General features: G+C 33.8%; 1 protein-coding gene across 3 annotated transcripts; it reads left to right on the top strand.

Annotated features, from left to right (window-relative positions):
* The first annotated feature begins 201 nt into the window (after positions 1–201).
* On the top strand, positions 202–20,895 carry LOC125051800 (histone acetyltransferase KAT2A). Of its 3 annotated transcripts, none has more exons than XM_047652362.1 (20): positions 202–479; positions 793–971; positions 1,276–1,405; positions 1,540–1,685; positions 1,875–2,099; positions 2,350–2,399; positions 2,957–3,122; positions 3,759–3,894; positions 4,929–5,009; positions 5,475–5,629; positions 6,713–6,845; positions 7,455–7,527; positions 7,755–7,830; positions 8,510–8,654; positions 11,140–11,300; positions 12,188–12,256; positions 18,552–18,674; positions 19,231–19,321; positions 19,879–20,005; positions 20,367–20,895. In XM_047652362.1, exons 1-20 carry the CDS (start codon positions 398–400, stop codon positions 20,431–20,433), a joined length of 2,415 nt encoding a protein of 804 aa, XP_047508318.1. In that variant the 5' UTR covers positions 202–397; the 3' UTR covers positions 20,434–20,895. The 3 variants fall into 3 exon arrangements, with proteins under 3 accessions (XP_047508318.1, XP_047508317.1, XP_047508319.1); XM_047652361.1 differs by having other exon boundaries at positions 12,179–12,256; XM_047652363.1 differs by lacking the exon at positions 4,929–5,009 and having other exon boundaries at positions 12,179–12,256.
* Positions 20,896–21,321: the final 426 nt, after the last annotated feature.

Here is a 21,321-nt window from a genome sequence, read left to right as displayed (position 1 = left end):
CGGAAAATGTTAGTGTAAAATGTAAATGAAAGAACAAATTCTCTATAATATGTAATATAATATTACATAATATTATATAACGGAAACTTCATTCAAAGAAATACCTGAATGTAATCTATAGTCTATAATATTGATCCTGTTTTAGTGACAGATTTACATGGATGACAAATCCTGTGTCAATTTTCATTGACTAACCCGTGACATCAACGATTAACGAGCGACTTTAAAACAAGTTTGTTCAATCTTCACTGCAAGTCGTGTTGATTTCTTGTTTTTCGTTCAATTGGGTCGAACAGTTTTGTAAAAACATTAGTGTATTCAATTAGTATTTTATAATTCTATCATGTGCCTCTATTTTAATCAGTAGAAGAGAATATTAAAAATATTTTTCCCTAAAATGTCGACGCCGTTGACAGATGACATAAACGCTATAGCGATTGGGGCAGACGCGGATTCAGCGCAAACACACGCACACGAAGGTAAACAAACAAATAAAATAATTGGACTACTTTCATCACTTATTAAAAATTATCAACACCACTCACTAAAGTTGTCCTTATAAATAATGGACCCATAAATAAATTAAAATACAAAGTTAAAGCTACAAAAATACAAACTATTACAAGGTACTTCTGTATTAAAATAAATAAACATCTAAATATCCTTAACTCTATGAAATGTGCTCTAGTACAGGTTTTCACTGTAATATTTATGCTGTTAATAATGGATGCCGATATTCTGTGTTTGGTTGATTGATTTGCCTTGCAACTTAAATTCTCAATTGTCTTTAAGCCACAACAAGTGCAAATGCTGATGATGGGTCATCAAGTAATGCTGCAACTCCTGCTAGCAGCGAGGGACAGGCCTCTAGGCAGTCAAATTTACAAAGAATACAGCAGCGAAAGCTGCAAGTTTATAATTGGCCACATAACAAGAAATTATTAAAATTGGCAATTTATTCTGCATGTCAGGTAAGAAGTAACAATCAATCATTTTTTATAATTGTGAACACTTTATTTTACTCACAACAAGTAAAAATAGAAGTAAACAGTGTATGTGATGTAAATGTTATTGTTAAGATAAGTTAAATAAAAATATTATATAATTTTATGTATTTATATTTGCTTCGAGACAGTATAATTTAAGCCATATCATATATTTATTATAACACTGGAAGCTCACTAACTAATTATTTTCTTCAAATTTAATACTTTAGTATTACATTTTATTTTTGTGTCTATCAAAATAATGAATTAAGCAATGTTTTATTTATAGACTCCTGAATGTAACTGCAATGGTTGGAAGACTCCTGCAGCTCAGCAGACAGTGAGAGCAAATGCCAGAACTGATAATCAGCCACTGGCTAACTTTACAGATCCCTGTAGGAATTGTAACCATATATTAGGTAATCTTACAATCTGACATTTTAACAATGTAATATTGATTCAGCTTCATTGAATATCTCAAGACACTTTACTCTTTGGTCAGAAATACAACAATCTTGATTCTTCTTTTACACAAGTTAATAAATATTTCCAGAAAAACATGTCACCCAACTACAAGGATTATCAGGTGCTGAAATAAATAGACTGTTAGCGGCTGTAGTTGATGTTGAGAATATATTTATGTCTATGCACAGAGAAGATGATCAAGATACTAAGAGGGTTTATTACTTTTTATTTAAGGTAAAATTAAATTAATTTACTTTTATTAATACTGAAATTTACCTATCACTTTTTTCTACTTAGTTTTTATATTCTGGCATAGTCTTTACCTATGTGAGACAGTTTTCAGCATTTTTCACCTTTTTTACTTTTAATGTTGAGTGAAATTGTATGAAACTATGTACCAAACTACTATATTTTAATTTGCAGCTGTTAAGAAAATGCATTCTTACTCGCTCTGAGCCTCAAATAGATGGACCATTAGGGCAGCCTCCATTTGAAAAGCCGTCTATAGCACGAGCGATTACCAACTTTGTTCTATATAAATTCAACGCACTACCTCAAAGAGAATGGCAGACTATGTATGACTTAGCTAAAATGTTCCTGCACTGCTTCAACCACTGGAATTTTGAAACACCAAGTGTTCGGAAATTGGTAATATATATATTTTAAAATTATTTTACCACATCAGTAACTAAGAAAGTTTAGCCTGAAAGAAACTATTGTTATATTGAATTATTAGATTTGATTATTATTTGAATCTTATATTATATAAAATTTTAATTTTTTTATAGACAATTTAATTCAACAAATATTGCTATATCAGATACAAGAATTTGATAAAAATATACTTTGATTAAATAAATGTTAAAAGATTTTTATAGTGTCCTAAATTGTTTTCCAGCAAGTTTCAAACCCAGAAGATATATCAGCCTATCAGATTAACTATACAAGGTATTTTTTTAAAAATCTATATTAACAATTTTTAAGTTAGTACACATATTTTGTTCCCTTATAACAATAGAAGTCGCTACTTTATTGCTTTAAGTTATATTTACTAGTAATATTTTGTGAATGCCTCATATATTTGTTACTAAATGCCATCTGACTTTCTATATCTATTATCTAAAAATATCTCTAATGTAAGCATCTCTTGCCCATAGCATATCTACCTAGCCTTGAGTTTTGTGTAAGGTAGTAATGTAACACATGTATAATAATTGTTTTACTGTTAATTTATATTTTATTAAGCTTTTCATGGTCTGGGGCACTTTATTTATAAGTTTCGTAACAATATCATTAAAGATTAGCACGGGTTTGCCTGTAAAATATTGAATATAAGCAAAAAAGTCGTCCATTTCACTCAGTATATATAGATTTCTTTTAATATATTGTCCTTTTTCATGTTTGGAAAGAAGTGCAAAATATAAAATCAACCTTAGTATCAAGGTGTTAAGACAGATTTTTGTTTAGAAAATATTTCCTAGTTTAAACCGAGAATATAATTTCAGATGGCTGGTATTCTGCCATGTGCCAGCATTCTGCGACTCCCTACCCCATTATGATACCTCTTTGGTATTCGGAAGGACTCTCCTCAGAGCAGTCTTCAAGTCTGTGTGTAGACAATTAATGGACAAGTGCCATTCGGAAAGAGATAGAATGCCACCAGAGAAAAGAGTAAGTTTATTTTAGTAGTTATATTTAACTTCTAATTTAGAACAGGTTAAAATTTTGTCAAACGCAATAAACAATTTATAGATTTTTAATTATAGAGCTAACAAAAAGATTTATTAAATGATTATTATTTTTCTGTATTGTAAAATCAATCTAAACAATTAAAGTGATTTTGATATAGGCAAGGAGTGTATGATATGAGTGAAGCTTTAAAAAATCCCACTCAAACTCAAAATAACTTTATTCAGATAGGTAACCAAGTACACTTATGAACCTTAACAGAAAAGATGTTAAATTGATTCTAAATTTACATTTACTACCAGTTCGCAAGTCAAGGGCGTAGAGCGGGTAAGAAGTATCAAGAAATTCTCCGCCAATCTTTTTAATCGCCAAGTTTTGAGTCATACAAATTGTTTGAACTGGAGCAAATTAATCCCAAGGATTAGGATCATTTAAATAATAGTCAAATTTTTAAAAAGCTTTATTGATTAATTTACGTTTCACGAAGGTTTTGAATTTATTCAATGATAATTCTTGAATTTCGCTATTTCATTATTTTACATTATCCAAATATTTATAAATTATTTTTTATGATAATGACAGTATTTTTAAATTTTTAAACGGTTATCTTCTGTCCAGGTTCTAGTACTAAACCACTTTCCACGCTTTCTTGGTTTGTTGGAAGAGGAGATTTTCAGCGCAAACTCTCCCATCTGGGACCCGGACTTTAAGCAGATGCCATCCAACCACTTACAGACTATATTGGATAAAACACGTAAGTTATTTTTATATCTATGATCAGCTTGTCAATTAGTACTTGTCAATTGTCAGTCTTGTCCTCTTTGTCTAACGACTAACTTTAAGCATGTTAAAACAGCTAACCAAACATCCGTTGCTTATGAAAACACAATCTCTACTATTGTAGAGATACTATATACTGATGATGGGATCGCTAACTCTATTCGATGTTACCGTATATTACTGAAAGTCATGGCTTCTATATATTAAAGTAAAGCTCTGTAAAAAGGCTTACTATAAAGTCAACGATTATCTAGTTAATAAAAGGGCCTGGGACTAGTGCTAGACAGGCTACTTCTAATTAATTCGCGATATTTTTTTTTTAATAATAATTGTTTGATGATTTGCTATTTAAAAAGAGTACCGAGAGTTTTTTACGCCGGCTTTTTCTCTCGGCCTACACCCTCTGTCTTCTTTTCCGATCAGTCGGGATATTTACATTTTCAAATTTTACGTGGAATAAGTGATACCTGTATCTTATGTTCCATAATAAACATATTTTATTTTATGGTAGATAGGATTGTTTTGGTTTGGAATAAAGGCCGATAAATCAAAGAACTATTCATAAATTTGTACCTAGCCAATTCCATACATTGAAAGGCTTGACAATACATAATCATTACTTATTTTTCATTAACCGAGCTCATTGCTTTCTAAACGCTGCTTTCCTTAACACAAAATCATATGGGTACACCATTTCATCGCTTTTCGTTTATATCCAAAAACTTTGTTTAAATTGTGAATCATTGTCACAAATACAAGATACAGAAATGAAAGTAATTTTTACAATACAGTACATGCATTTTAATAGTGTTAATTAAAAAAAAAATATTAACACTTTGAAACGTATACTTGACTTGAAAATTAAATTACGTGGTAAAATAGAATACAAGTTTGCTTAATTTCTAATTAATCACCAATATGTTTAATAATCTGTTCATCTACCAGCTTGCTTTAAATAAGAGAGATATTTAAGTTATAGCTATTATAATGTTAAACCATTGTTATCAGCTGGAAAACGCGGTGAATTCGAACGCGTCACCGCGACAGGAGAAAGCAAAGATGGCTTTACCACGGTGTCGCTTTCGTCAGGTACATATATCATGCGGAATATTAATTCGTATTCATATTCATTGATATAACGCTTACTAACAAATCATTGTTTCCATGTTTCATATATAGATAATACAGGGTAGAGACCGCATTTGAATATAAATAAAAAAACAATTGAATTTTGCGATGTGCGTTTTTTAATAGATGTTATTGTGTTCTTTATTACATTTAATGAAGGGAAAATTGTAATGATATAAATATGTAGGTACTGGACTTTTTTCGGAAGAGGTCTTTTTATAAGATTTTAAAGCCAATATCAAAATCCTCCCGGCTTCAATAATTTATACATTAAAAGAAATTTGATTACATAAATAAAAAAATACATATTTTTATGTTACACTTGTAGAAGTTTAAAAAAATTAAAATAGTATATGCATCCTTATTTCCTAATTTAAAGTTCCCAGAGTAACATGATTTCTAACGTTTTAAACTCACTTTATATAGGAACGATAAAACAAGAGAATCTCAAGCGTTCAGGGTCTGATGTCTCCATCGGGGGAAAGAGACGTAGGGTAGAAGAGAGTGATGACGTCAGCGAGCGAACTGTCGCTGAAATTGTGGCAACCATTTCTGATCCAAACTACATGTGTGGACCCGATGTGAGTATAAAAATATAAATATATTTTTATTTTTTGATATATTGATATCAAAAATATGTTGCGAAACTTGGGGTTATATTATTGCTTAAATATATGTACATATGTATATATATCTCAAATAAAAGCCTTTTTTCCTATTCGACGATTTAAACATTGTTGTTTTGTACATATTTAGTGTAAATAGTTAAAAAATTACTAAAATTTATCTTAAATTAGACTAAAGAGCAAAACCCGTTTTACGATTATTTCACAGTTTAAACATAATTACGGACTACACAGTAACCGCACATTACGACGATAATTTTGACGGATGTCTTTTTTTCGCCGAAATATTATGACCTTGGTGAAACATATTATTACCACTCTTTATTTGTTATTAAGGTATCGCGTTAACTTGTATTATTATTTGGTAGAATTACAATTTAAACTAAAACTAATTTTATGGTTGTTGCTATATACTTCAGGAAAGTAAAATTAGGTAACTCGTTTACCTATTACTAACATTGTGCACAAAGTAATTTCCGTAGTATAAAGACATTCTCGTAAATAAAAAAAAATAACTACTACTAACTACCAAAAAAGGTTTTGATTTGTTCAGTAACTGGACCTAAGTGGTCCAGATCAATATTGCGATAAGTGATAATTTTTTATCTATGTGGGCTATCTCCAGATTATCTTAGGTTAGTATAGACTATGTTCAGATAATAGTATCTCGTCTCAGTAATAGGATCAAGTAAGTATTTATAATAAACATGCTTTAGCAAATAAAAATTTGTTCGTAATTGATATATAATATTCTTAATATATATTCTTTAATTTTATTTAAAACACCGTTAAATTTTAGTTTATAAAACGAATATATAAATTTCGTCCACATATATTTTTATTAAACTACAAAGTAGCAACTTAGGGTACTTATTTCCTGGTGAGAGTTTCCCTCAGTCTAACTCCATATTTCAGATCGAGAACGGCTTAGATCCAAAATAATTTTCGAGCTGCATTGTCTATTTATTGAAGAAGGCATGCTTTAACCGAATTAAAGCAGATACACAGCGAATAATATTTTAAAAATGTGTTTGACAGGCGCTATTTCAAATGCAAGCACCACGCGATGAGGCGGCCAAAGTGGAGGAACAGCGGAAGTTGATTGAGTTTCATGTCATCGGAAATTCTCTCACTGGACCTGTCAATAAACAGACTATGTTATGGCTTATAGGTACTTATTTTCTGTATTACTATCTGACTACCAGCACTGTAGGCGCATAGAGTCTGGCTATTGAAAGAAAATAATTGAATTATTTGAAAACTTTCGGATGGCAACACAGAATGTCATTGAATTTCTTAGGTTAGTATGATTTATTGTCTTGATACTTGCAATTACTCATATTTATTTCTTATTATATTTTTTCCGTATAATACAGGTATAATATCCTAAACATTTAGAAAGTTTCATAAATAATGTGAGAGACAGTGATAACAGCAATGACTCTGATGAATCTATGCATATTTCTGATTTTGATTATTCCGAATAAAGTTGTGTTTTATAATAAATATAGTTTTAGTTTTCCATGCAATGCTAGTCATTTTAAGTATCAATAGTAAAATACGTTACTATCAATGTAAAAAATAATAAAATAAAATCAAGTATCAAGTAAGTTTAATCCACAAAATATATCAAACTTTTAGGGATACTATACTATTTTTTTTTAATTTGCCGCGCTTTTTCGTTATCTTCTTTCATTAGCCAGACTCTAACTTTTGTACGGTACTATTTATTCAAAGCTTTTGAAAGTGTATACACCAATTAAATAAAATGTGGTTGCAGGTCTACATAATGTCTTCTCGCATCAGCTTCCAGAAATGACGAAAGAATACATATCGCAATTGGTTTTTGATCCGTAAGTATTTGACAATATTTTGCACTTGACGTTTGAGTTGGCATCTGTCAACTTCAAACTATTGACAAAGGCGCTTTGTTCCAATTAAAAAAAAACTAAACTAAATTGAATATTTTCAGAGTTGACTTGTTCAAAAATAATTAGAATAATTTCAGAGTTGGTTTGTTTAAAAATTATTATAAAAGTAATTTAGAGATATTATTACAAATACAATAATTTTTTTGCAGTAAACACAAAACGTTAGCTTTAATCAAAGAAGGACGACCAATTGGAGGCATTTGCTTTAGAACTTTCCATTCACAGGTGAGTAATTTTATCTTAATATATATAATCTGTGTGAGTATGTAATTAATCTCCTAAACGGCTGCACCGATTTTAATGAAATTTTTTGTGAGTGAGAATGTTTTGATTTTTTTTTAATTTGAAAACTAGCCTGACAAAATATTATAAAAACAATATTATCGGTCATTGAAAAATAACGAAAAAAATACTTGTTTTTTATATAATACACTAGCCGTTTCGCGCCCGCTTTGCTGGACGAATTAAAATAAATTTTATGTTTCATTATTTTATTTTTTTTCATATTTTTATTATTCTTCTTATTAACTTCCCGCTAAGAAAATTGAAATATTTCGAAAATCGAGTTTTTAACAGATGTTGACGTTTAGAGGTTCTAGGAAGCCTCCCCGAATGTTTCCGCGGTGAAGTCCGTATGGATAAATTTTCATAAAAGTAAAACAGCAATAAAAAAATGAAGGAACGTTGGAATTTAAATAATAAATATTAATTTATATATAATAAATAAAAATAATAAATAAATAGCCATAAACCATCTAGGAAAAATTTCGCATCGAATGGTGGTAGTTTCATGTCGATACGATCAGTGGTTTAGGCGTGATTGAGCCTCAAACGAAGACCATTTTCATTATATATATATATAGATATATATAGATACATCCAAAGTTGACCTTAATCTTTGTAGGGATTTAGCGAAGTGGTATTCTGCGCAGTGACATCTAACGAGCAGGTGAAAGGCTACGGGACCCATCTCATGAATCATCTCAAGGATTATCACATACGAAACAATATTTTGCACTTTTTGACCTTCGCTGATGAATTTGCTATTGGTAAGTTGATGGGGCATTGGACAGACATTTCTGTATCTCCGTACCAACCAGAAAGCTTGCTTCGGTGGTATCCGAACCTAGGATCCAGGCAATAATTAGATTTTTTTTTTTTTTTGACAATTCATACCAATTGACCTAGTCCCATACTAAGCTGGTGAAGCTTGTGTTATGGGTACTAGGCAACGGATATACATACATATTATAGATAGATAGACATATAAATACATATTTAAACACCCAAGACCTAAGAACAACACCAAATGCTCATCACATCGATGTTCGTCTCAGCCGGGGATCGAACCCGGGACCCATGGATTCGCAGTCAGGGGTACTAACCACTAGACCAATGAGTCGTCAGTCGTCATTAAATTAGTTAATACTTTTTTCCAAATAAAAGTTTTCAGTGACAAAATTTGCTTAATATGTAATCTTTGTTAATAGTAATTGTTTTATTTATTAACAAAGACACTTTGTTTATTATATAATAATCTGGTTTAATAATAAAAGTGTATTATTAAGTTTGATGGACCTTTTAGAATATGCCATATACTGCTCAATAGCCATAACCTCCTTGTTCTCCAAAATAATGGAATCCATTGTTAACTGCCAGCTCTTGAGGTATCTAGAGGGCCACCAGCTGATTAGCGATTATCAGTACGGCTTTCGTCGTGGTCGTTCGGCTGGTGACCTTCTTGTATACCTTACACATAGATGGGCAGAGGCAATTGAGTCCAAGGGGGAGGCGCTGGCGGTTAGTTTGGACATAGCGAAAGCCTTCGATCGGGTGTGGCACAGAGCACTGCTCTCGAAGCTTCCAGCCTATGGGCTACCCGAGAAATTATGCGATTGGATCTCCAGCTTTCTGGCCGATCGGAGCATCAAGGTCGTCATCGACGGAGCATGCTCCGACCCGTGAACGCGGGGGTCCCACAAGGCTGTGTTCTATCCCCGACCCTGTTTCTTCTGCATATCAACGATATGTTGCAACTTAGCAACATTCATTGCTATGCGGATGACAGCACTGGGGATACTTTTTACACTGGCCGGGCAGGTATTTCTCGGGCAGTTGTCGATGAGTACCGGAACAAACTTGTGTCTGAAGTCGAAACTCTTCTACGTGGAGTCTCAGACTGGGGCAGACTAAACCTAGTCCAATTTAACCCCAAGAAGACACAAGTTTGCGCGTTTTCCGATAAAAAAACACCCTTTGTCGCTACTCCTCTTTTCGAAAACACTCTTCTTAAAGCCACAGCCAGCATTGGAATACTTGGCGTTGACATATCGAACGACGTTCAGTTTCGCGGTCACTTGGAGGGAAAGGCTAAATTAGCCTCCAAAAAGCTTGGTGTGCTCAGCAAGGCGAGACGGTACTTCACTCCGGGCCACCGCATGCAACTATATAAAGCGCAAATTCGGCCCCACATGGAATACTGCTCTCACCTCTGGGCGGGGGCTCCCCAGTACCAGCTCCTTCCACTTGACCGTATTCAACGCAGAGCGGTTCGAATCGTCGATGACCAATCCCTTTCCGAGCGGCTTGATCCTTTGGCGTTGCGTAGAGATGTGGGGTCTCTCTGCATCTTCTACCGCATTTACCATGGAGAGTGTTCAGAGGAGTTGTTCGGATTAATACCTGCAGCTGAGTTTCGTCATCGGACGTCGAGGCAGAGTACGAAATTCCACCCGTATCACCTCGACGTCCGCCGTTCCACAACTGAGCGTTTTTCAAGGCAGTTTTTGCCGCGCACCACCACTTTGTGGAACCAGCTGCCCAGTGAGGTATTTCCGAACCAATTCGACTTAGGGTCCTTCAAGAAAAGAGCGTACCGATTCCTGAAAGGCCGGCAACGCACTCGCGAGCCCTCTGGCTTTGAGAGTGTCCATGGGCGGCGGTATCACTTAACATCAGGTGAGCCTCCTGCCCGTTTGCCCCCTGTTTTATAAAAAAAAAAAAAATGGGCCTAAGTATCAACTCTTTATTAGCACCTTGACGAAAACATATTGCGCATGAGTTAAAATAACTATAACAAATCTTAAGTTCGCCTCTTTCCGACAAATTTGGTTTACTTTGTGATAGAAAGAGACAAGAATTTTATATACGTTGTATAATATACCCACCTATTGAATATAAATAACCTAATGTATGGAATTACACACTATTTAAACCACATAAAACCAATTCTTTTTTTTTCTTTTTTTATTGTGTGCGTGTATTTTGTAATTTTTAATTTCTATTTTTTTTTGTGAAGCTTATGTTTACTTTCATTTTCACACATTTTAGATGTAAGATTTTTTGTAAAATAATTACTTAGTAGATTTAGTACTGTGTGTGATGTCGTAAGCTTAATAACTAAATAAATAAACTAAACTAAACATACATATTAAATCCTAACTATATATTTCTATGACGTCGTTATCGCGTTTTACACACGTTTTACAACCACACCACACCCATATATATTTCATAATATTTTTATTATTTCAGGTTATTTCAAGAAGCAAGGTTTTAGTAAGGACATAAAACTACCTCGAGCGATGTACCAAGGGTATATAAAGGACTACGAGGGCGCGACTTTGATGCACTGCGAACTTAATCCTAGAATAGTGTACACCAAATTCACGTCTGTTATAAGGCGGCAAAAGGAGGTAAACTATACTTTTAAAACGAATTAACAAAATATTTTTAATTTTTTTTCTTACAATGAAAAAAAAATTTAAAATAATATACATATGTACATATATATGTACATAAAAATTAAATTTTTCGCAATTTTAATTTTATTTAATTAGGCCGGCAACGCACTTGCGTTATCCCGTGTTATATAAAAGATTTCTAACTTTTGATATTATTAACTATTTACCGATTTAAATACTACATTTGAAGATTTAAAAAATTCATAATTTCACTGCATAAAGCTTTATGTAGGCAACTAAGGTCCATATTCATCGTATCTCAAGTCACAATCCCTTCTTGAGCACTGTCAATTTTCACAGAACAAAACTACAGAAAAAAATTGTATGAGGGCACTTGATACTACTATCAAGATTTAAGTTTGACATTCTAGAATGCAATACTATTTTCATCAAAAAAAGTCATACACTCGCACATATGCACTATGCACAGATTTTAATTCCGTCTCTTTTGTTGTGATTCTGTTTTTTTTTTTCTTATTTTAATTCCGCCTCTTTTGTTTGTTATTTTTATGCGCGACTCTTGGCAGCAATAACCAACGATTAAATCGCAAGAAATTAAATTAAATCTAAAGACGGAGTTAAAATAAGAAAAAAAATTGTGATTTAAACAATTTATTTCTTATTTTAACTCCGTCTTTAGTGGTGATTTTAAGTATTTGTTTTATTATTGTAAGAAAGAGTGGCATCTGCCATACACAGATGCAATCAATAGACATTTTGCGTCTGTTTCGTTGATTTATATCTATGTTTAATTACGAAATTCAACCCCACACTCCGCGATTAAAAAGTTTTGTTAACCGTACGAAATAACGAATACTTATTAATTTCAGATTGTAAAGAAGCTAATTGATATGAGACAAAAAGAAGTGAGGAAAATACATCCCGGCCTGACTTGTTTCAAAGAAGGGGTAAGTTAATAAAATCATTTAATAAATTATCTTCCCTCTCCCCCCTTGGATGTCTGGCTGACTAGACGTGTTTTACGGCTACACCTTATAAAATTATTTTAAAAATATTTTTAAATTTAATATATTCAAAAATAAGTGATTCGAGTACTAGGCGCACATAACTCCCGAGGATACTCAAGACAAGCTTCGTGCACTGCGAGGCGACTGACGGCTCTCCCACCAAGCTCGGAGGCCACTCAAGTAACGCAGCATAAGAGTGAGTGAGATAATTATATTTGGCGCATCTCGTCGTTACGCATCCCGCAATTCGAGTGGCTAATTAGCAGTAACGCCCACCTGCGTACGAGCAAGTTAAAGGAGGCGTGGCTAGTACTGGGCCCAATAGTGATTTATTAATTATACCATAAGATTAATAGTAAATCGCACATCACTTTAAGTGTTGTCGCCTTTATATTTTTGCACTGACACGGATAGCTTCTTCTGTTTGCGATCACAAAATGATTAGAAGTCCATGTAAACAAGATGTACAGTATGGCTCCGCTCCAAACTTAAACTTAAGTGATACTAGCACTATTGATGACAACATTACTCAACGTTCGAAGCGAAGGCGGTGCGAATGTGGTGGAGTTTCGGAAGAGTCAAAAATCGATAAATTCTTAAACACGATTAATATGTGGCGACAGGAAACTGATGAGAAATTGTCAGAAATAAAAACGTACGTGCAGGATGTTGTGCGACAAAACACAGAAATTCTGGCTTCGCAGAGTGAAACAGAAAAATCTATAGAATTTTTGTCGCAAAAGTATGATGACTTGCTGTTACAATTGAGTTCACATCAAAAACAAACACAATCTTTCCTTGAGCGTGTATCTAAGGTTGAAGACACAACAGAGGATATGGACCGTCGTTCTAGGTTGAGCTCCCTGGAAATTCGTAACATCCGGCTGGCAAACAGAACTCTGTCTCAGGATGAGCAGATATCTGTTGTCACTCGGCTTTTCAAGGAGATATCGGTGGAAGTCTCGTTGTCTGAGATATTTGATATCCGCCGTGTCCCGTCAAAGTCTGATAGTATCACTCTGGTATGCACCCTGAATTCAGTTATTACGAGGGGAAGAATTCTGAAGGCTTTCAAAGAACATAACAGAGGCAGTAACAAACTCAACTCCACCATCGTCGGTGGTCCGCAACATCCGATTTACATCGCCGAGCATCTGACGGCACAGGCACGCCGCCTATACTATCTAGCTCGAGAATACGCCAAGACGGAAAAATATAAGTATTGCTGGACTTCCGGAGGCCGAGTGCTGCTGAGGCAGGCAGACCACACCAAACTCATTGTTGTTACTAATGAAAGTCAGCTGGTTGGCCCCCAGCCAAAAAACTAGATCCTTGCGACGTATTTCCGTCTTTGTTTATGATTAGATTTAGTTTTTTAATTACTATGATATTAGTACTAGGTAAAATCATTGTTTGTAACTGTGCTATAGTGCCGACGCGCCTTTACATATGTATTATATTATATTTTATATTTCCTCATATAATATACCTATATAATTTAGCATTTCTGATAGTATTTGGTTCCTTAGGCTCAATTTTCAAATATTATTCTAGAGTTGTTACTCACGTAATTAATTTCATACCTCTTTATTCACACACAAATATTGTAGACACTTTTCTCTTATACATAATCTATGACTATCTCACTGATATATACTATTTAAATTGTACTCTAATTCCAATGCGTGCATATATCCTTAAGTTTAGTAAACCTGTGCTTGCACTCATTGACCTTACACTGCTATTCCCATTTAATAACTGTATTGTGCTAGCAAATTGGTTACTTTTAGTTACTCAAGGCTTCAAAATTCGATCGTAATAATAGACAATTATTAAACAACATCGATAATCTATCGGTTGCTTCAAGCCATTGCTGTGATCCACATGAAGTCCGAAACTATTTACCTAAACATAATAAAGTCCTAAATATTATAACGCAAAATATTCGGAGCTTATCGGCAAATTTCGCGAACTTTGAAATTTTACTTACAAATTTTCATACTATCCCGGATATTATCATTCTCACTGAATGTTTTCTAGAAAGCAACCCGGTAATACCAACCATAAAAGGTTTCTCCAGCATCTCTTCCTGTAACCCAGTTAATAAAAATGACGGAGTCCTGGTTTACTATAAAAATTGTATTACAGGCATCTCAATTGAAGAACCCTCTGTAGCAGAAGCCAGCGTTCTCTTAATTAAACTTAATATTGATACTGCAATTTTAGGTATTTATCGACCAAGTGCTTTCAAAAATAAAACGAACTTTATTAACTCTCTAATTACCTTGCTAGAATCTCTTAAAAGTTTCAAAAATATAATAATCTTAGGTGACATAAATATTGATATTACTCCAGAGAATCTTAACCAAGAAGCTGAAGATTATCTCAACATGTTGGTTTACCATGGGCTTCTCCCAACTCATACCTTCCCTACTCGTTTTCCTTCTTCTACTTGTCTTGATCACGGTATTCTTAAATCACCTCTTACTGCTCTTACTCTTGTCATCAATTCTTCAATCACTGATCATAGTTCAGTAGTAATGTCCTTAGATATAAAGAAACGCTACTCTGCTCCTACTCGATCTATCAAAAAAGTGGATCATGATAGCCTCTCACAGTCTCTCCTGAATACAGATTTTTCATCTGTTCTCAATAACACTGACTGTGAAGAAGCAACCAACAATTTGATAGAAATTCTTCAATCAGTTATCTCTATGCACACCTCCGTAATGACTCGCTCTCACCGCACTAAAATCATCAAGCCATGGATGACCCCAGGCTTACTTAAATGTATACGTAATAGAGATAGAATGCATTACAAACTAAAAAAGCAACCTGAAAATGATATTCTGCGTAAAACATACTACAGATACCGGAACTTCTGTAATAGTCTACTGAAGAAATTAAAAAAGAATTATGAAAAAGGTCTACTACTAAATGCAGGAACTAACACCAAAAAACTTTGGACAGCTATAAAAGACGTTAGTAATCTTAATAAAAAACATGATAGACCAAGTGACCTCCTAAAATGTAGAGCGAATCCAAAAGACTCAACAAACCATGTTAACTCTCACTTTGTGGGTATCGGAAAATCGCTTGCCTTAAATATACAATCCAATCATCAACACGACTCTCCACCTCCATTACGGCCAAATCCTCCTTTTCCTCTCCAATCATTCGTCATGCTCGACACTTCTATTGAAGAAGTCGAAATCACTATAAATTCCTTGAAAGAAAGCTGTGCTGCAGGTTGGGACAACATCACGTCTGCCATACTTAAACGCAACCTTAAAATATTAGCTACACCAATCGCCCATGTATGTAACTTAAGTATGCGTACGGGAATCTTCCCATCCGCTTTTAAAAAGGCAATAGTGCATCCCATTTTCAAATCCGGCAACCGTGGCAGTGTCGACAACTATCGCCCCATCTCTATTCTGTCAGCACTGTCCAAGATCCTTGAACGCCTAATAAACAAACGTCTCGTTAGTTATCTGGAAGATAAACAATTACTTTCTCCGAACCAATTCGGTTTCAGAGCTAAAAGATCTTCATCGGATGCCATCCATGAATTAACCGATCACATAGTTAGGAACTTGGACAGCCATAGGAAGTGTCTGGGCATATTCTTAGACCTCGCGAAGGCATTCGACACTGTCTCGGCCCAAATCCTTCTACAGAAACTGGAAGCGCTTGGAGTGAGAGGAGTTCAACTTTCCTTATTTAAAAGTTACCTCAGCGGTCGGAGTCAATGTGTAGTGGTAGATGGCCATGTCAGCTCTTACCTTCCAGTGGAATTCGGAGTCCCCCAGGGCAGCATTCTTGGTCCTACGCTGTTCCTAGTGTACATGAATGATCTGTGTTCCCTGAAAATACCTAATTGCAAATTGGTCTCTTACGCCGACGATACTGCTCTTGTTTTCTCTGCAAAAAGCTGGAGGGAAGCTTTCTCTTATGCACAGACCGGATTTGATATCGTTTCGTGTTGGCTGCGCCAAAATTTATTAACTCTTAATATAGAGAAAACTTGCTATCTTACCTTCTCCATATATACTCCTCCCATAGCCTTAATCCCGTATTCCTTAGCTGCCCATACACATTCTTCTGTTCCTTCTGTTCCATGCTCTTGCGCTACATTGAAGAGAGGTTGTACGGTTAAGTATCTTGGCATCACACTAGATAGTCGACTCACGTTTCAGGCCCATCTTATGAATATGTGTGGTAGAGTCCGCAAACTCATGTTTATCTTTAAGAAAATTCGTCATGTTGCCGAGCCTCATATAGTCAGAATGATGTATTTAGCATTATGTCAATCTGTTTTATTATATGCTATCACCACTTGGGGTGGTGCAGCCAAAACCCATCTGCTGTCCCTGGAACGTGCCCAGAGGGCTCTTCTAAAAGTTTGCTTATTCAAACCCATTCTTTTCCCTACTTTCACCCTCTATCAGGAAGCTCAGATACTTACTGTACGTCAACTGTTCATCCTAAACACAGCCCTCAAACAGCATCACGAACATAAACCTAGTCCTTCTTCCTCTCGATCTGCTCGCCGCCCACCCCCTGTTCACCTTCCTTCTCTCTACACTGCCTTTTCCCACCGCTTCTACTGTTACCTCGGCCCTTTTATTTACAACAAACTAAATCGCAAGCTGAATATTCACTTACTCTTATCCTTCAGTTGTAAAAAGAAGGTCACTGCCTACATACAAGGTCTCAACTATGATGAGACTGAAAACTTAATCCAACCAATGGTTAGACCTTACAATTTATAGCTTATTTTTGATTTACTATTTATTTTTATACTTATTTATGTACTGTTATCTATTTATCTAGTACTAATATATATATATTTATCTAAGTACTAATATATATATATATATAATAATATATATAATAATTAGCACGGATGTTATATCGGCGCGATTGCACACCTACATATTTTAATTAGGTACCTCTTTTCTCCATGTTACATCTGTAAAATGTCCTTATTAATAATTTACTCTTGTTACTGGTTACTTTTTACACCATGTGGGGAGAGGCTGGTGGTCTGAGATACAAGCCCTGCTTAGTTCAGTCACCAGTCTCTCACAATCTTATAATGTTTCCTTGCGACAATATATCTGTTTCTTAATATTTAGTTAATATCAATGTAAGATTGTGGAGAAAAATAAAGTTTTTTTTTTTTTTTTTTTTTTAGATATTTTATACAAAATGTTTTCTCTTTTCATCATAGCATGAACACAATTGGACAGAAAGAGATGACTAGATTTTACGAGTAAGCTTCGAATGAACGACGTTGCCGCACTTATAGGTGCTATATTAAAGATAAAATCTAGTCTCTTCTTGTCTAATTGTGTCTATGCTATTATGAAAAGAGACATGTGTACTTTAGTTTTTGTTAAATACAGTAATATATATTGTGTCGGTGGAACGAATTGGTCACAGTTTCAACGTCCATAGGTAACATTCATTACAATAATATTATAATACTAAAACAGGGGGCCTCATAGCATAGCGGTCTTATTAAGTGGCAGCTAGGTGAGGGGTACCGGGTTCGATTCCCGGTTCGAGGGCAAGTTTTAATTTAATTTAAATTTGTTCTCGGCCTTTGGGAGGGTTGTGCGGTACCGGGCGAGTGCCTAAAACCGTACATGGAGGACATGATCGAATTTCTAAGGCAAAAATAACGAATGATAAAAATCTCATACTTGACGCTTTCTAATGCACAAACCGTGCCAGAGCCATTAAAAAAAAATAAAAAAAAGATACTAAAACAAAATTACTTGAAATTATTACAAATTTATTTCAATTATATAATTCAAACAAGGCATCTGCAAGTTTAGTTGGGGTTTAAGTTTTGAAAAAATCAGTGGCGCTACAACCTTCTAGGTCTGGGCCTTAATTTTATGTATATATTAGGAATAATGTGAATCTAATAGGCAAGTAGGTGATCTGCCTCACGATATTCTCGTTCACCGTTCGAGCGAATTTTAAATGCGCACATGGAATAGGTGCACAACCGGGGATCGAACGTACGACTTCTAGGCCAATGCTGTAGTTTAAATTTTATTTGCTGTGCGCTGTAGCATGGTGCGGGTGACAGTAGCTTAATTTTTTTTCCATTTTCACACCATGCTACAGCGCACATAGTATAAATAAATTCACAAGTATTTAAATTTTCTAAAGAAATTAGTTAATTCAATTATTTGTAATTATTCTATAAATTTTATAGGTACGCAGTATACCAATAGAAGTGATCCCTGGACTCCGGGAAGCTGGATGGCGGGCATCTCGCGCTGCGCCCGAACCTCAGCCTGATGCGGATCCTGCGCCACTTAGGAATATATTGCACGCGGTAATTATATATAGCGTTTTTTGATTATAATAAAAAATGTGCGTGTACTAGTGTACACACGTTAGAAGTGAAACTTCTTTATGACCTTATTTTTCGAAAAATTATCTATATGCAACTTTACAGAAATTGGTTAAATAAAGTTAAATTAGATAAAGTTTAACAAAATGCTTTTATTATAATAGACATTAATACAACTAATACAACTATTTCATTTTACCTTATTACTACTAAGATTATTACAGATTTTCTTTAATTGTAATAGAATTATTACTATCATTGTTATCGTTATTATATATTTTTGTTATTAATGGTTTAGAATCTCTTCGAATCAACCGTGGTAGGGACGAGAAAAAGACGCGCGTAACGGTCAAATGTGACGCGTAACCGAAAAATGTTACACTAAATTTTTTTGTATGAAATTGAAATTCCCCCCGTATCCGTAAATACCCCCTCGACCTCCGTCAACTGACGCAGATGTGCACTAAAGTATTTCTTGTTGTCAAGTAATTTGATTTTATTTGTACTCTTAAAACGTGTTAATAAAGAATTTTTTTAGGTTAAAAACCACGGCGCTGCTTGGCCATTCCTCAAGCCGGTGGACAAAGCCGAGGTACCGGATTACTACGACCACATTAAGTATCCAATGGGTAAGTTGCTTATTGACTAAATATTTTTTTTTTATTATAAACACTATTTTAATAGCATATAATTAAATTAAATACATTATTAATGACAAAAACGTATTTTTTTCTAGGGTTGCCTACCCTCTATCAAAAGTAAATAATTAAATAACATAAACTATAATTAAAAAAAAACAAAAAATTATATAATTTATATTTGAGCTCGTAATAAATAAAAATATATACAAATATTTGATGAGAAATATTAAAGCAACTTAATTTAAAAGACGTGTTCTACACAAATACCTCTTAACCATCCGTTATATTTCTTTAATCGTGATATCTCTAAATATATTTGTTTTATTATATTTTAGCACTTATTAATTGTAATTCATGACTAGCTTTTAGTTTTATTTATTAGATGCTAGTTTTGTAATTGAGTAAGTCTATATTTTTATAATTTTATTTTTTTAATTTAGTTACTAGTACTAGGGTTGCCTGGTAGAGATCGCTTGACAGAGATAAGCCCGTTGCCTCCAGTGTATGTATTATTAATGCAACAAATGTTTTTGTAACTTTGACAGACTTACGTTCAATGGGGGAACGTCTGAAAGCGCGGTACTACGTGTCTCGGCGCTTGTTCATCGCGGATATGACCCGGATATTCACCAACTGCCGTCTCTACAACTCACCTGACACCGATTATTATAGGTAAGACTATTTTATTTTAATATATAACATATCGTCGCTGTATAATAACCTCGTATGTCCAGAGAACCAAACATTACAGGAAATGTAAAAAAAAATTAATTTCGTTAAAATATTATAATGTTTTTTGTTGTTTTGGTTGGTAAAAATGACTTTTTTATTAATAACATAAATAAGTCCTAACTTCATAATTATACCAGTTAAATGACATAAGAATTTAAGAATAAAAAAATTAATGGCTTTGACATAGGTACGAGGATATCATTCAACAGTGACGATATGGGAATTAGACTTACCCATACTAGTTATTTTATTATTAAATAATTATTATCATTTTACTATACCACAATTGTTAATTTTTCAGATGCGCAAACACATTAGAAAAATACTTCCAGGCAAAGATGAAAGAAGCGGGCCTTTGGGATAAATGAATTAATAATAAATTAGCTCAATTATTTATTGATAATTATAGGACTATACCTCGTACTCATGGTGTATAATAAGCGTAGGCGCAGAAGGCTCACTTAAGAAAAATATTCTCAATATTAGACATCGTTGGATTTGTTTTATTTTATACCCAATAGAACGTCCTAGCAATAACATAATCATATTATAGTTCAAATATTTAAAAAAATCTAAAAGATCTTGACTTTCTTACACATGTTAATTGTTATCAAGGTATTTTTTTTTAGTTTGTTGTTTGTTGTATATACAGACAAGTTCAATTTCAGTACTGAGGATAAATTCATTTCGTACAATGCAGTAAAATAAACCTAGAACAGTAATGTGATTTGTACCATTATAGCTGTAAGAATCAAGTAAAAAAACTATACGCCCTTATCTCCTACTTGTGTAGATATTGTTTTATTTAAGGAATTAAAATGTTCATCAAATTGTTGTTTTATTTTCGTATAAACGAGAAAAGAGAGAAACAATTTCATGTATGAATAACTCATAAATTCCACTTTTATGACCTATTCTATCAACTTAGTCACAAAATTACCCGTCTAATATATTACGTTCAAACTGATGCTATCAAAGACATAACTTGTAAACAAATCAAGACTAGCAACGCCAGTTTTTTACCGTAAACAGTTGTGAGATCCATGTAATAACAAATCGGTCAATTTATTCAGTGCCTACTTAGAAGGTCTGTTTCAAGATATTACGTAATTAGCTAACCTGACAACATCTAATAGTAATATCCATATTACAAATCTTATAATTTATATAAATACATTGACTTGGCCATCGCATTGAAGCACAATGTGTCTCAAAAGTAATGCATGTTATATTAAATTAGATTGCTTATTCTAGTT

This window comes from Pieris napi, chromosome 8 (assembly GCF_905475465.1).
Source record: "Pieris napi chromosome 8, ilPieNapi1.2, whole genome shotgun sequence".
Classification (NCBI taxonomy): Eukaryota; Metazoa; Arthropoda; class Insecta; order Lepidoptera; family Pieridae; genus Pieris; species Pieris napi.
The sequence above is the reverse complement of the archived record's forward strand: the minus strand, read 5'-3'. Positions and strand labels throughout refer to the sequence as shown.

Excerpts from the sequence above, each read along its gene's own strand:
- LOC125051800 (XM_047652361.1), top strand. The coding sequence starts at position 398 with ATGTCGACGCCGTTGACAGATGACATAAACGCTATAGCGATTGGGGCA. Across the intron at positions 1,406-1,539 it reads GAATTGTAACCATATATTAG|AAAAACATGTCACCCAACTA; the intron begins GTAATCTTACAA and ends AAATATTTCCAG. Across the intron at positions 20,006-20,366 it reads CCTGACACCGATTATTATAG|ATGCGCAAACACATTAGAAA; the intron begins GTAAGACTATTT and ends TTAATTTTTCAG.